This window comes from Monomorium pharaonis, chromosome 9 (genome assembly GCF_013373865.1).
Source record: "Monomorium pharaonis isolate MP-MQ-018 chromosome 9, ASM1337386v2, whole genome shotgun sequence".
Taxonomy (NCBI): domain Eukaryota; kingdom Metazoa; phylum Arthropoda; class Insecta; order Hymenoptera; family Formicidae; genus Monomorium; species Monomorium pharaonis.
In genome coordinates, this window is record NC_050475.1 from 21128632 (window position 1) to 21143565 (window position 14934).

The 14934-nt window shown below is 34.5% G+C and overlaps 2 protein-coding genes across 3 annotated transcripts; one reads left to right on the plus strand and one right to left on the minus strand.

Annotated features, from left to right (window-relative positions):
• Window positions 1-1051: 1051 nt before the first annotated feature.
• LOC105833049 (40S ribosomal protein S3a) lies at window positions 1052-3329 on the plus strand. The gene is made up of 5 exons (XM_012674458.3): window positions 1052-1176; window positions 1562-1665; window positions 2071-2393; window positions 2851-3012; window positions 3120-3329. Exons 1-5 carry the CDS (start codon window positions 1115-1117, stop codon window positions 3270-3272), a joined length of 804 nt encoding a protein of 267 aa, XP_012529912.1. The 5' UTR covers window positions 1052-1114; the 3' UTR covers window positions 3273-3329.
• Window positions 3318-14359, minus strand: LOC105833048 (putative fatty acyl-CoA reductase CG5065). Of its 2 annotated transcripts, none has more exons than XM_012674457.3 (9): window positions 11626-14359; window positions 9023-9275; window positions 6446-6609; window positions 5192-5327; window positions 4923-5122; window positions 4436-4688; window positions 4148-4338; window positions 3732-3989; window positions 3318-3658 (listed from the first exon to the last, which is right to left on the minus strand). In XM_012674457.3, the coding sequence occupies exons 2-9, from the start codon at window positions 9239-9241 to the stop codon at window positions 3517-3519; spliced, it is 1563 nt and encodes a 520-aa protein (XP_012529911.1). In that variant the 5' UTR covers window positions 9242-9275; window positions 11626-14359; the 3' UTR covers window positions 3318-3516. The 2 variants fall into 2 exon arrangements, with proteins under 2 accessions (XP_012529911.1, XP_012529910.1); XM_012674456.3 differs by having other exon boundaries at window positions 11439-14359.
• Window positions 14360-14934: the final 575 nt, after the last annotated feature.

Genomic DNA, 14934 nt, shown 5'->3' on the forward strand with positions numbered 1-14934 from the left:
CCAGCGCCGACAGTTTATGATTGTAAATCGCCGGGGGGCGCACTCCCTGTTCCCGCGCGTTCCGCTCTGCTGGAACGCGATGGAATTGGAATTGTAAACGCGATGGAAAAAGACGAAGGATCATTGAACCATAAAAGATTCAGCGATAACGGTTTAAAGATTAATGGAGCACAATTGCCGCTGTGGTGTCGTGCCTCGACATTTAATAAAATAAGACGAAATTCCGAATGGGCACCACGATCAGACATCGCTTGATCATACCAATGTGAGATTAGGTTTGAGATTAGGAGATCGCGCAACAGGTTACGTTATGCGAAGTGAACTTATGGCTTGACTGAGAATAGGACGAGTATTAGGTTAAATATTGGGCTAATGTCTTTATGCAGATTAATTTTTGACGGATTAATTTATATTATATTCACCCAGATGATTTTTTACTGCAGATTCTGTTTCAAGTTCATATGGTATAAAAAGACATACATTTCGGGTATACCTAAAAATGTTAGAAATAGATACATACATTTTTTCTAGAAGATATAGCCCCTACTGTTTTATGTGCGTATTATTTTACTATACTTATATAATATCTCTGTTATAAGGAAAGGAATATATTGCTGTCAAATGTTTTACTTTTCCTATTTCTATTGCTTCGTGAGAGAAGTTTCAATATTTTATAAGCTCAATTTTGAAATTAAGAATAATTTAAAGCCAATTATCAAAGCAAGAACGATTATCTAATTTCTTTTATAATTTTGATTAAATATTATATTTGATTTGATTGAAATTAATATACTATTAACAGAGAGAAACCTAAGAGCGGTCATCGCGTCGTTTTAAGGTGTTTTCATCCATCAGCGCCTCTATGTACACAAAATGTGCACATTGAACTATGTATAGTCAAATATCTATGAATCCCGTAGGTAATGTGCATGAAACAGAACCAAATAAACATGGACATAGCATAGAAGAGACCCAAAAAGTCATGCACATTACCTATAGGATTCATAGATATTTCACTCGAGTAGTAACTTCCGGTTCGGTCGGTCAGCAGTAGGGACGGCAGGTTCACGTTTCCGCTTGGCATATTGTCTCTTTTCTGCTGTAAGACGAAGTCATGGCGGTCGGCAAGAATAAGGGGCTCTCGAAAGGAGGCAAAAAGGGCGTGAAAAAGAAGATGTGAGTAGAGTATATTGCATCTCGGATGTAGCAGGCTGGTTTGTGCCCATGAAGAGTTTTTCGCCGGCTCGTTGTCTCGCGCGATGCCTTCGATTAAGTGGGATACTCTGCGAGGTCAATGCGTGCGACGCGTGCATACGTGTGCTGTCACGGATAACGCCGCTTTGTTGCGTTATCATCTTCGATTTCGGCGTGATATCGTGATTACCGTTCGCGTAATGTGTAGCCTTAATTATAATTACGCGTAGTAAAAATTATTCGCTCTATTTCGATTGGCGCGCGAGATTCGCGTATCGCAGTGAAATCTAACCCTATTCAATTTGCTTATCAGTCGTTTAAAGAAGACATTGAGAAAGTGACTTACACGAGTGTTTATTATTTTTAGCGTGGATCCTTTTACTCGTAAGGACTGGTATGATGTTAAAGCACCATCTATGTTTGCCAACCGACAGGTTGGAAAAACCTTGGTCAACAGAACTCAAGGAACAAGTAAGATCCCTTTTCCTTAAATTTCTAAATTAAAGTGGGATAGAAAAAAAGAGCAGTTTTATTTAGAAAATATCTTTTATTTTTGAATTATTGTAAATTTAATTATCTTTATTATATATAAGAAAGAAATATAATTTTGTTTGTAAAAAATTGTTAAATAAAATATATTAAGTTTTAATTTAATACTAAGTTTTTTTCTATGTATCTGTTAAATTATATGTTGCATAGAGCTTGGTTTCATATTTTTAATTTGCTATTTACATTGCTCTTTTCATGTGTATTGTTTGTTTTACATGACATTTTAGCTAACTTGCATAAAACAACATTTATGAGTAAATATATACATTTTTTATCGAACATAGTTTACATTTATTATTTGTACAAGATATTTATTTTATTTTGCAGAGATTGCTTCCGAGGGATTAAAGTTCAGAGTGTTTGAAGTATCTCTGGCTGATTTGCAAAGTGATCAAGATGCAGAGAGATCTTTCCGAAAATTTAGGCTGATTGCCGAAGATGTCCAAGGCCGTAATGTATTAACCAATTTCCATGGTATGGATCTGACAACGGACAAGCTTCGATCAATGGTGAAAAAGTGGCAAACATTGATTGAGGCCAATGTGGACGTGAAGACTACAGACGGTTATCTACTTCGAGTCTTCTGTATTGGTTTTACAAATAAAGATCAGCTGAGCACGAGGAAGACGTGCTATGCTCAGCATGCGCAGGTTTGTGTCCCAGCCTTATGAGTTGCACATGTCATATGCAACTCCATTATCCATTTTAACTTTCTTGATAGTTATATGGTAGGAGATGTTGCGTATATTAATGCAGTCGCTTACCACACTACTTTCATTTTCAGTAAGTAGTGATATAGGAACGTGCTACATTACAGTATTAATATATTGTACTATATAGATTATTTAAATTGCTCGTCACTTGACTATGGGCATTACAAAAGCCTTTAACATTTTTTTTTACTTTTTATATGTACATAATATTTTATCTAAAGTAAAAAAAATAATGATATATTAATTTAACTGTATAAAATACTTGAAGGTCGAATTAGTTGTATTTTAATGATACTATTTACGTAACATTAATTTTTTAGTTGTTGCTAAGTGTCTTCTGTAATTTTTTCCCGTTAATGTCTTATTTGTATTACTTTAATATGGGTTAATTTAGGTTAAAAAAATCAGACAGAAGATGGTTGAAACCATCACAGAAGACGTTACTAAAACCGATCTAAAAGGCGTGGTTAGTAAACTGCTTCCAGATGCTACTGCTAAGGATATCGAGAAGGCATCACAGGGTATTTATCCTCTGCATGACGTTTACATTCGTAAGGTAAGTAACAATTGCAACAATAAAATATCTACTGTTTCTTGCGAACATTAATAATGTTAATAGAATATCAAAAGTGTCGGTAAACAATAAGAATGTAATTTTATCAGGTAAAGGTATTAAAGAAGCCGCGCTTTGAACTCAGCAAACTGTTAGAGTTGCATGGAGACGGAGGTGGCAATAAGAGCGAGGAGGTCGGCGACAGTGGTTCCAAGGTAGACAGACCGGAGGGTTACGAACCACCAGTACAGGAGTCTGTTTAAAGATGAGTGCTTTAAAAACTTTCATAAAAAATAAAAACCAGATGATTGTGTAAATAATACCTTTATTTACATTTGTTTTTTTACCCGTATTTAGTGCACACCTTTGACTGCATAGTGTACACTACAAGGTACCACTATATACTTATAACCCCGTCGTGTCCTTGAGATTAAATGATAGAAAACCATTATATAAAAATTAGATAATCTTTATGTGGTCGATGATAACAATTCTAATTTGATTAAATTACAACATATTCTCTAATCCTTTCGTAACGTGTGTCATACCAGTCGTGAGCAGTGTTCTAAAACTTTCACTCCAGGATGCTAATAGGTATATAATAAACACGAAGAAGAGTATCTTCGTGATTACGTCCACCCAGTACATACTGCGAAAAGGAAAAAGCGTTAGACCAATTTACATAGAAAAACGTATTTTTTTCCACGCGATTTCACACTTACATTCTTAAATGTCGACGAGCCGCTGGTAGTGTTTCATCAGGTTCTTTTAAGATGTAAATTCTGGCAGCGTGAATGCAATCCGTGAAGTATGCATCTATATCCATATCGTTGCCGTGTACTTGATATTTTTTCGTCTCTGTACTATTAATCTTTTTTCTTATGTCCTCAACAACTTTGTTTTCAAAATCCCACTGATTATTAGCATAATATTCGAATACTTCAAATCCTTTGTTTATACGCCTTTGTACACGGCACATGCTGCGTAATACAGATGAAATTAACATGATTGTGTGTGTTCGATAAGATGATCAAACGTGTGTGTGCGTGTGTGTTCGACAAGTAATCAAACGTGTGTGCGTGTGCGTGTGTGCGTGCGTGCGTGTGTGTGTGAGAAACGTCTTTGTGTAATGACTTACATTGGTTTATACCCCGCTAAAAAAAGGAGCGCGTCGATGATATACGCCGGAATCATATGAAAGAATAATATACAAATATTATGCATGAGTCGCGATTTCTTCAGACTACCACCTGGGTACCAGACGACTCCGTTTAGAGGTAACTGTTGCGTTATCTTTCGGCCACGGTTTATTATTTCCGCCCAGGTAATCTGTGAACAAGGGTGAAAATCTCGTTTCGAATTGTTAGAAGATAAGATATATATATACTTAGATGCATAGACCTCTATAGGATTATTTTCCATCTACCTGAAATTCTGCACTACTCGTCATATTAAAAACACGTTTTTCGTAGTCTTTGAAATAAATAAAATTCCATGTGGCAAGAAGAATACCGTTGACGGCGATATCAACGGGTAGATAATCGGCGTAGCCGTTTTCGTTACAGTACATCGTTCTGATCACTCCTTTCCCAGCCCCGATCAAAAGACCGGTAGGCCCATTGATATTGTCTGTCCAGCCAGGTAAGGGCTCCTTCCAGATAGGAATAATTACGCTTGGTCTAACGGACGAAATTGTTTAATGGAAATATTTAGGCCCGGTTCCACAACTCACGGTTAACTGCTAACGGGAGGTTAATAGATTTTCTGTCTCTCCTTAGATAATAATATAGAGAAAGATAGGTAGTCGATTAATCTTCCGTTAGCAGTTAACCGTGAGTTGTGGAACCGGGTCTTAATGTTTATGATCTAATTAGCATATACTTTAGAATAGGACTTTTTGCTTTTGTCGCTACCTCAGAATTATACATGGGATGTGCGACATGGATTCTTCGACGAGACTCTCCGATAAAGCCTTCGTGAAAGCATACGTATTAGGTAGTTTGCCTAGAATCTTATCCGTCATTGCTTCGACCACATCGTCATCCATCCATTCGACGCATTTAATTACTTGATGAGGATCCGCGGGTGGAGGATATGGTTTCTCACGCAAAATCTGTCAAAACCGGTCTTTCAGCTTTTTTTTCTGTGGGATAAGGCATGCAAGTATTCAGAAACTAGTTACCTTTTCTTCGAGATGGCAATAGGCCGTGCTGATATGAACGAACAGAACTAAATTCTTTATTTCTTTGGCTAGATCTAACATCAGCTTCGTTCCACGTGTATTTAATAGTACCGCTTTCTTCAGCAGTTCATCAAATCTGCGTCAAAAAAAGATTACGATCGGGTGAATAAAAAAATTTTATTGTCGAGAGAATATGTTTATGATGAAAATTTTTAATTATGTTTATAATTTTTTTTTTTAATTAAAACATTTTTGTATCAAGCTAATGTCATATAAATAATGAGATCCTTCTATATTTTTATAATTTTTAGATTTATGAACGATTATATGTAAAAAGAGAAAACAATTACGTAAATTTTTCAAGAATAAATTTTGAAAAGTGTTGCAAAACTTTATTGACAAGATGCTAACAGAAATATAAAAATTTGTTTTAATGGAATGAGATGACAGGTTGACCGCAGAAATCTATCGAACGAAATTTATCGTTTCGTAACCACTCAATGTGACATATTCCATTTAAATGATTACGAAATAACGGATTCTGCTCGTCAGATTATATTTGCGGAATACGAGTTCAATACGAATCAATCTGCCGCAAGTTGCTAATATTTTACTTGTTGAATATTTTTAAAACCGTATTTTTATTAAAGACATGATGATACCTTAAATTTATAATGTCTCTAAATAATTCTTAGTGAAAATTTCTCTTAGAATTCTTCATATTCTTTTCTGTGCTTATGTGCTACAACATACAGCTTAAAAATTAATCAGTTTTTACTTGTTTGGAAAAAAGAGCATTCTGTGTGATGAGAATGTATGATACTGAGAATGCACACACAACTGATGATAATTTTCATTCTTTTACAATCAAAGTTATAGTAAAATTGGACTCAAAAATGATTAAATATTAAAAAATTTTCATGATTTATTCAGAAAATTTAAACTGAAAAATTTTGTCTTTGATTTATACCATTGTTGTAACAAAGCGATATATATATTTTTTTTTTTAATTTTTATACGACTATATAATTTTTTCAAAAATTTCTCAGATTTTTTCCATACGAATTGCAACATTTTTCAGAAATGCTCAAAAAGTCTATTACTTTTAGAATTCTTTTGCACATGTAAATTCTGAGATATTTAAAGATTTACAAGAGTTCTTATTTTATAATTTTCAAAGAAAGGCTATATAAATTTGAAGAAGCTTAAGGTTTAATTGGATTAGAATGAAATATTTTTCTTAGTTATTCGTACCTGACGGTAGCTGCTCCGTGATACACGATGTTAATATTCTCAATAAGCATTTTTCGGTCTTCTGGAGATAATCCAAGCCCCGGTAATGCCACATCTCCACAAATTGCGGTTACTTTTTTTTGAAGCGTCGACAATCCCTTTTGGGCTTTGACTTTCTCGAAAAGCTGTAATTTTAATTTCAAGTGAATCGTGTTCATCATTCTGTTACGTGTACTCGTACGAGTCATACGAGTAATAAATCGTTTTTATAATTTACAAAAAAGTTCTAGAGTATATGAGCATCACGAATATTAACATAATGCTGTGCAACTTAGAATTATGTAGATTGTAGTTTACGTTGTTGACAGATTCGCCTTTAAGTTGTTTTTAATTGGCTTCAAGTTGTTTTTTAAATATATATAATAAAATTGTTTTGTTCCACAGTAAAAAGATTATAATAGAAGATCTGTATGTGTTTTTTATATAATTACATCATCGTGTACCGCAATCGACATAGAATGTGTTATTTGTGAGAATTTATGCAGGTAGAAGAAATGGAATTAAAAATTATCCAGTTATATTAACGATGCGTTTGCCGGTATTTTATATAGCTGAGATTATAACTACGCAGCAAACGGATGATTTTGCACATTTTGCTTAAACTTGAAAGTTTTACAGTATCTCATCAATTTATCATTCAGTTGCGATACAATCGTTTGATGCGATACTGCCGAGTGAATTAGTTTCGCAAAAATATCGTTAATGCGATATGCGAAATTACATAGTCATAAATTTTCGTAACAAAGCAGCAGCAGTTTGTTACGAAAAGCAGTTTGTGTCGTGTTTACTCTGCCGATTGAAGCTAAGCTGAGTAGAGAATTAAGTCCTGAACTTTTGTAATACTCTTTCTTTTCCGGGTGAAACAGATATAATCGGGAAAATCGAATTCTAATGATGACTAATTTAAACGGAATTTCACCGGACAGAGGTACGCACGTACGTGCGCGCGCGCGTATAAGGCAACGTATTTACGGTATTGCGTTAAAAATTCGAAAGACGTGACATAACACGCGCGCCACGAAACGCGCAATCCGTACTTTCACCGAGACTGGCGCGCGCAATACCAATATAATCGCCATCTCTTCTCTCGCTATATTTTCGAGGAGGCCTTGACTCGATTTCTTTCGTCACATACATAGATGGGTCGGTTACGACGGTAGTGCGGTCCGGTTTAGTGTACTTTCACCGCGCGGCGCGAATTTTACTTGAGAAAATATCCGAAGTAATGAGGCGCGAGAGGAAACGTTGCTGAGCGCGCGCGGATCTCTCAGCTGTACCTCCGTGATATCGTCGTAAGGCAACAATGATGCAACCCGCGCGCAACGCGCAATAGCAAAGTCATAGTCACGCACTTTCTCTTTTTGGTGCTCCTACCGCGAACGCTAAGGTGGAATGTGAATTTTCCGGGTGTTAAAACGAAGCGGGATACACCACGATAATTCGCTCGCACGGAAAAGAATGGAGATTTTGCTAAAATGTATAAACATCGTACATCAAAATATTGATCTGAAAGTAATCGTACGTTGGACCAATTAGATAATTACATCGGATGCTCGAATTGTTTGCTAGATCACTAAAAGAAAAAAATTGCCATAACCAAAAATTGGCTGCTGCATCCAATTTAAATGGTAAAATGTGGTATAGCATTTTAGTTAGCTGCAGCAGATAATTTTAAAAGCTGCTATAAATTTGGCTAAAAACATGATTTTGCTGCTATAATCAACAGCTTATATTGTGGCGTTTTGCTGATTTGGTTAATACAACCAAATAATTATGCACAATGGCCTACTATTTGGGTGCACTAGCTAACTTTTGCGTGGCGACTACAGCAGCAGCGTTATTCTCATCCTGCATAATTGTTATATGATAGTCCGTTATAATTATTTCCAGATACGTAACTGATCGGGTAATTTTTTTGTATTTCAGAGAAACCATTCTTTTCTTATATCCTAGTGCAATTACATTGAGAAAGAAAATTATTAACTTGACTAAATTTTGCAACCTGATTAAATTTTGGTCGACAAGACTTCTTGTGCACCGAGAGAGAAAAGAATGTTTGGTATTTGTGGCCATAATTGTATGGTAAAAACATTACGGTTAGGAGCTCTATTTTTACAATTGTTACTGCTATAAAGTTAGTAATCTTTTGTGTGTATGTGTTTGTTTTACCAGCTATGAAAAAGTTTTATTATAATAACTTGTAATTTTAAATATTAAAAGAGTAAAACTAAAATATCTTGATATGAATAGTAAAAATAAAATAAACATTTTTATATAGAGAATAGAATCATAATTATAATAAATATAAATATTTTAAATAATGCTTATTATTTACGTAACGATAACTAATAGCTATAATTTGATGAAAACGACTATAAATATATTGTTGGCAAGGAAAATGATCATGAATAGTTAAATTTATAATAATTGCAACTATTTTTTTCTCTCTCATAGTGTGCTGTGCGATTGACGCAATTGTGTTTTTTTTAGAAAGTACAAAGACTTTCTTTTCGAAAACAAAGACTCACTGAAGCTTACCGGAGAATTGAATATTTCATCGAGCCGGTGCTTGGGATCCTTTCCCTTCTTTGGTCTGACGAGTATGTAGATATGATCTAATTTGGGAATACATCGCAGAAGCTTCTCAATTAGCACCTTTCCTAAAAATCCCGTGCCACCTGTCACAAAGATCTTGCGACCGCCGATAGTCTCGGCTACTCTGTCCGGCTCTACGTCGTTCATTTTGCTCTGTTCCATTGCGGCTGAGGGGACTGATTCTTCAAGAGTCTCCCTAAAACGAGAGAAAGAAGAACAACGTTAATGATCGCGACCGGCGACACTCGTTGACGCGACCGAGATGTATTTCTCTCTGGGAATTCCAGCGTGGCGTCACGAAAGAGGAGACAATTATATTTCTTTTATACGGAACGGAAAGATTATCTAGAGCGTATTGCGCGATTCATAATTATACATATAGCGGCTAGTACGAATGACAGAACGATGTGATCGTTTTGCTTTACAGGGTTAATTGAATATTGCGCGATCGCGAACAATCAAGTTAGCAGAAATTACGCAGTTATTGAAATTGTATTGTGTACTTTCGTAAATTGCCGTATCACGTTGTATTGAATATTTATTGGTCCGGCTCATTAAACAATAGTGACCTGTATGGGAAATAAGTAAGAGAGGATTGATGAGGTCTTTTTCTAAGACCAGCATTGAATGATAATGTATGATGATGTAAAGCGAAAAACTAATTGTTTATGCATTCAACGAGTTTTTCGCAAAGAATATTCAAATGTCGATAAACTGAAAACTATAGAAATTAGAAAAATTAGTAAATACGAAATTTTCCGTGTGATTTTGAGAGAAGAAAATATTTAATGTTACATATTACTTACGAAAATAAAATGTCTAATTTTTTTTTTACAATTGTAAGAGTCAGCCGATTTAAGATTATTTTACTTTACGCGCATCGAATGTTTTCAAAAAGCAAAGCTCGTATTAAGAAATTTAGACATTTCATTTAAACAATATTTATTATAAGGTTATTTGTTTCGAAGCCTTTGAGCTTCGAACCTTCGAATCTTTGAAGCTTGCCGCGCTTTTTAGTTACGCGCATCTGATGATACGTTGCTAACACGCATAAACGAAATCTTTGAAAGCCTCTGTGAAATAAATTTGCTGAGAAAAAGGAAAGCTAGATATAACGATATTGTTTGAAGGCAATATTGACGATCAATCAGCAACTTGCGAGTGTAAACTCCAACTTGTAACTTTTTTATATGAATAGCCAAAAAATAACATTATTATTCTGCAACATTAATATTTTCTTTGCGTATTTTAAACATTTTAAACATATATATTTGTTAATTTTTTTTAGCTTCAATATTTTTAACGTTCCTTGAATAAATTCGCAACCGCACGAATATTTTTTGAAATTTTGAACCTGAAATAAATTTTGAACTTCAAAAATAATTTGATACAAATAACAGCCCTAATCGAAATGTATCTCAGATGCATCAGATTTAATCTAAAAAATGTATAATGTCCAGAAGTCTTAGAAGATTTCGTTTCTTCGAAAGAAATGAAATCTTTAATTAAAGGTATTTTTTAATTAAAGAAATTTAAGATATACTTTAGTCAGAGAAATAGTAGCTCAGGATATTACGTATTTAATTAAAAATACTTATCTGTTTAATTTAAAAAAAGTAATATATTTTTACAGTTATCTATAAATTGCCAGTAATAAAATTAGCCAGTTAAACATTTACGTTAGTTAAACATTATTGAAGAGATAAAACAAAAATTAAATAGATAAAGCTCGATTGTTGTTAAATCATCTTTACATTGTAAGTGTACGTGACATTTATAATCTTTGAATTTTATTTTTTGAATATATATCTACGTAAAACTAAAACAACAACTTATTCAATCGATCAATCACGTTTTCTCATAAGAAATCGAGAATTTGACTTCATTTATAACTTGCGTCACAAATGATGTACATACATATTATGAACGGTATAGACGCTACATCATAATGGCATAATTTTCGCATACTGATACTTCCTTCTTTTTTTTGTACGTAGCATTGAACGTCGAAACGTTCTTGAATGTGTTGGATCTGAAACGTAACACAGTTTGCAGAAACACAAGCCCGCAAAGAAATTTCTTTCGAACGTGGGCAATGGTAATCTTAACGATCGCGCATTATTGTCATTCGCAATATATTTGGAAAACTATATAAGAAAATTAATTTTTCATAAAGCGATTGGCGCCGTTATCTCGCAACTGCTGATCACTTCTATTAACGCAATTTGATTAACGATAGACGCATCCCTCTGAAACTAGCTCGCGGAGGGGAAACGTGGATAATGGTTGATCCTCGAGATTTCGGCTTGCCTCTCGTTAATTCGGCGAAACTGTACACGTGTTCCATAACACTTCTTACCGTTTCATCTTGTAGTGGAACGCACCTCGGTGGCTGCACACACACTCACCCGCGATCGAAGGATCGACCAAAGAGATAGAGGGAAGAAGACTCGAGATGCGAGGCCGTGCGTTACTATACAATCGGATCGCGGATTATCCACGGAATTATATCGATCGTCGTCGTGTCCCTCGTGCGCTGCACTTACCGCGAGAAGAAACGGTCGGCGAACGAATGCGACGTGGGGCCGCGCGGCTGGAACTGTTTCGTGTGCCTCGGCCTCGGATTCGGCCATGCTCGGTGCGAAGTGGTGCGAACCGGTCGTCGTAGAACTGGGAAAGGCACACCACACGCCGATCCCGACTTGATGCTTTCTCATTTATTTTCATAGCGTACACGCTCGCACACCCGCGCGTCTACGAAATCTAGTCTTGCATAATTCGCGTAATCGAATCGCGCTCGTCGTCTCGAGTACAGGCTCGCGAAACCGGACTTGACGTTTCTAAACTCCCGAAAAAGGAGGAAGATAAACGAAGAAAGAAAGAAAGAGAAGAGCGATCCAAAGTCGACCGGTCGGCTGAATTATAAGATTATTACGTACACGTGGCCCGTTGATGTCGAAATCGCTGTTGCGGCAGCCTTGCGAGCGACGCTTCAGCAGCTTTTCATCGGTACGAGATAATGATACAGTCGTTCCTTCGCGTGAAAAAAGACATTTCTTCTGTTAGTCTTGACACTCGAAGCCTTTAAACCCTTGAACTGGCAAATTCGTTACATACTTACTATTCATTTTTTCTACGAGATAACGCGAGACGCGACGATGCAGTCGCTCTTTCTTCGCGCGGGGTAAGAAGAAAGAGAGGTTTCATGCGTTTTCTTCAATTACAGAAATCTGATATCGGCAGCATGAGATTAACCAGTGATTAATTTTTTCTTTTCTGGCGATACGAAATCACAACGAGCACGATGATATAGTTTTTATTTGCCACTAAAAAAAGAGGAATAAGAATTCTCTCATTTCACACACGTTTATACCGGTGAGAGATAAATCTTTTTTTTTTTCTCCTGTGAGGTCACGAGAGGCACAATGATAGTCATTTATTTGCGCGAAGAAGGAAAAAAAGTTCTCTTACAGAAATTTTAATACTGGCAGTATAGCATTAAATCGGTCAGTTATTATTTATTATTTCTTATTGTGAGTATTAAAAGCACTGTTTATAGTATTTTTAATATTGAAATTATGTAATTGATTACTGACTAATTTAATTTTGCTATTACTAAATGTAAGTGGACAGAGAATTGACCGATAACGGCAATCTCGCGCATTACGGCATGTAAAAGATCCTTCAAGGTAATCCTTCTGTGCACTTGACCGAACTTATTAATTTTTTGTGATTTCGGCTGCGATACGAACTCGTTTTAAATGGAAAATAAGCCGGTGCTCTGTCAAGGACTTCCAGTAAATAATGCAAATATATATTGATAAGTCTATTCAGTAGAAAAATATAATATGTAAGAATGCAAATAGTCATGTTTCGTTCTTTTCGATGCAGAATACGATCCTGTTTACTTAGGTTGCTTTATTTCGTCACAGTTTTGAGAAATCTGTGGTTAAAGTCCTAAGAAAGAGCTGTTTATATTTGTATACATTTTGCATATAACAGATACATTACACGTTAGATAAGTTTTATTGTAATCAAAACTAAGTGCATTATTAAGGTTTTTTTTATGGAAAATTCTTTTTTCCCGTTTTTTTGGGTACAAAAATAACAATTGTAAGAAAATTCTACGCCAAATACTATTTTTTTTAGTAAAAAAGTGCGAAATTGCAAAAACAGAAAGTGTAAAATTGCAAGTGGAACCGTTTTCAAAAGATAGTGGTTATACAGGTTGAAAACGTGAATAGCAAATAGATGCAATTTTATATACTTTTTAAATAAAATTTAAATATTAAATAGAGAAAAGTATAATCTTTACAATGAAATAAACACGACTTCTTTCCGGTTTTTTATAAAAAATTTGCAAAATATTTCTAGAAGTATATAATAAAGTACATACATATATAATATATAAAATATTTCTAGAAGTTATAACGTGCCTCGTAATTAAATTATTTTTTGTCAAACCTTGCAATCGGTTCGATGGAATACGTTCCATTCTTCGAAACCATTCGTTCTAATTTGCGGGCGTGAAAATGAGGGAGAGCGTGAGGAACGATCAAATATTATAACGATAAGCATGCGGAATAACAAGTTGAATTCCACGCAATGGCAAATATTACTGCGAGTTATAAGTTTTTCACAAAGTTGAATTGCTATAGCATGAGATCTTTTTCCTTTTTTTTTCTTCTTTTTTTGTTTTCCTTTTCTTTTCTCTTCCGCTTACATTATTATTATATATTTAAATGTTACCTAGATGAAATCGTATTAAAGATATTCAAACATACGACAGACACTACCTTTCGTAACTACGTCTCTCTCTCTACTTTCCCTCTCTCGCTGAAAGGGTACACGCGAGCGATGACGAAAGTTTCTTTACGAGCGGTCACGTCATTTGTAGTAAACGCTATTTATTTATGCCGTGACCCGTATATCGTTTTCCTTCGCCATGTAAATGATCGGTGTGAAAAGTGAAAATCTCTTAATCCAGGTCGGAAACTACGCTGAAATAGCACGACCTCTTTTTGATTTACATTTGACAGATCAAATCACGATAATGCATCTGTTATTACTCCTATTTGCAGTTATAATCATAATAATAGTAATTCTTTTTTAATATGTAATTGAACGATGTTATATTAAGGTAGTTATTAATGTAGCCGAATTATGTATATGAAGAAGGAGCGAGAGAGAGATTTTTATTTTATCTTTAATTAATATTTATCTATTTATATATATATATATGTATTATATTTAAGTAATAATTAATAAGAAAACATTATAAAGAAACATTCCACAGACACACGCGCGCGCAAATTTGATAAATTTAATAAAAATACTGGTTTACAATAAGGAAATAAAAAAGAGAAAGAAGACGGAAGAAAAAAGAAAAACTAATAAAATTATTCTTATTTTAATTATTATGTTTCTTTAAATTGTTGGAAAATTTTCTTATTAATTTCTTTTAGTTATAATATACATATATATATGTTCATAAATACATTTTGATTAAAATGATTTAGTACTTATTAATGTTAATTAAATTCACGCACGTACAGGTTAAAGATGAATATCTTCGCTTCTTACGAAAGACAGAAAACTGTTTTTATTCGCATATGCATACGTAAAACTGTTGATGTTCCAATATAAGAAACTTTAGGAGGCCCGAGAAGTCTGAAATCATGAATATTTCGCTCTCAAAAACAATATTTAACATATTCTATGTTTAAAATACGTTAATGTTAACATGTTTAAATTACGTTATTCGACATGGAAAAAATTTTTTTATTTTGAATCACGTATGAGCTAATAGTTCTTTACTTATTGATCATGAATTTAGCATCAATTTAAACAAGACT

What these genes read in the sequence shown, in the direction of transcription:
- LOC105833048 (XM_012674456.3), bottom strand. An exon ending in ATGAAATATTCAATTCTCCG is followed by an intron (nt 6,610 to 9,022) that starts GTAAGCTTCAGT and finishes TTAAAATTACAG; the next exon opens with CTTTTCGAGAAAGTCAAAGC. An exon ending in TTAGCGGGGTATAAACCAAT is followed by an intron (nt 3,990 to 4,147) that starts GTAAGTCATTAC and finishes TGTATTACGCAG; the next exon opens with CATGTGCCGTGTACAAAGGC.
- LOC105833049 (XM_012674458.3), top strand. Translation starts at nt 1,115, where the DNA reads ATGGCGGTCGGCAAGAATAAGGGGCTCTCGAAAGGAGGCAAAAAGGGC. An exon ending in CAACAGAACTCAAGGAACAA is followed by an intron (nt 1,666 to 2,070) that starts GTAAGATCCCTT and finishes TTTATTTTGCAG; the next exon opens with AGATTGCTTCCGAGGGATTA. An exon ending in GCTATGCTCAGCATGCGCAG is followed by an intron (nt 2,394 to 2,850) that starts GTTTGTGTCCCA and finishes GGGTTAATTTAG; the next exon opens with GTTAAAAAAATCAGACAGAA.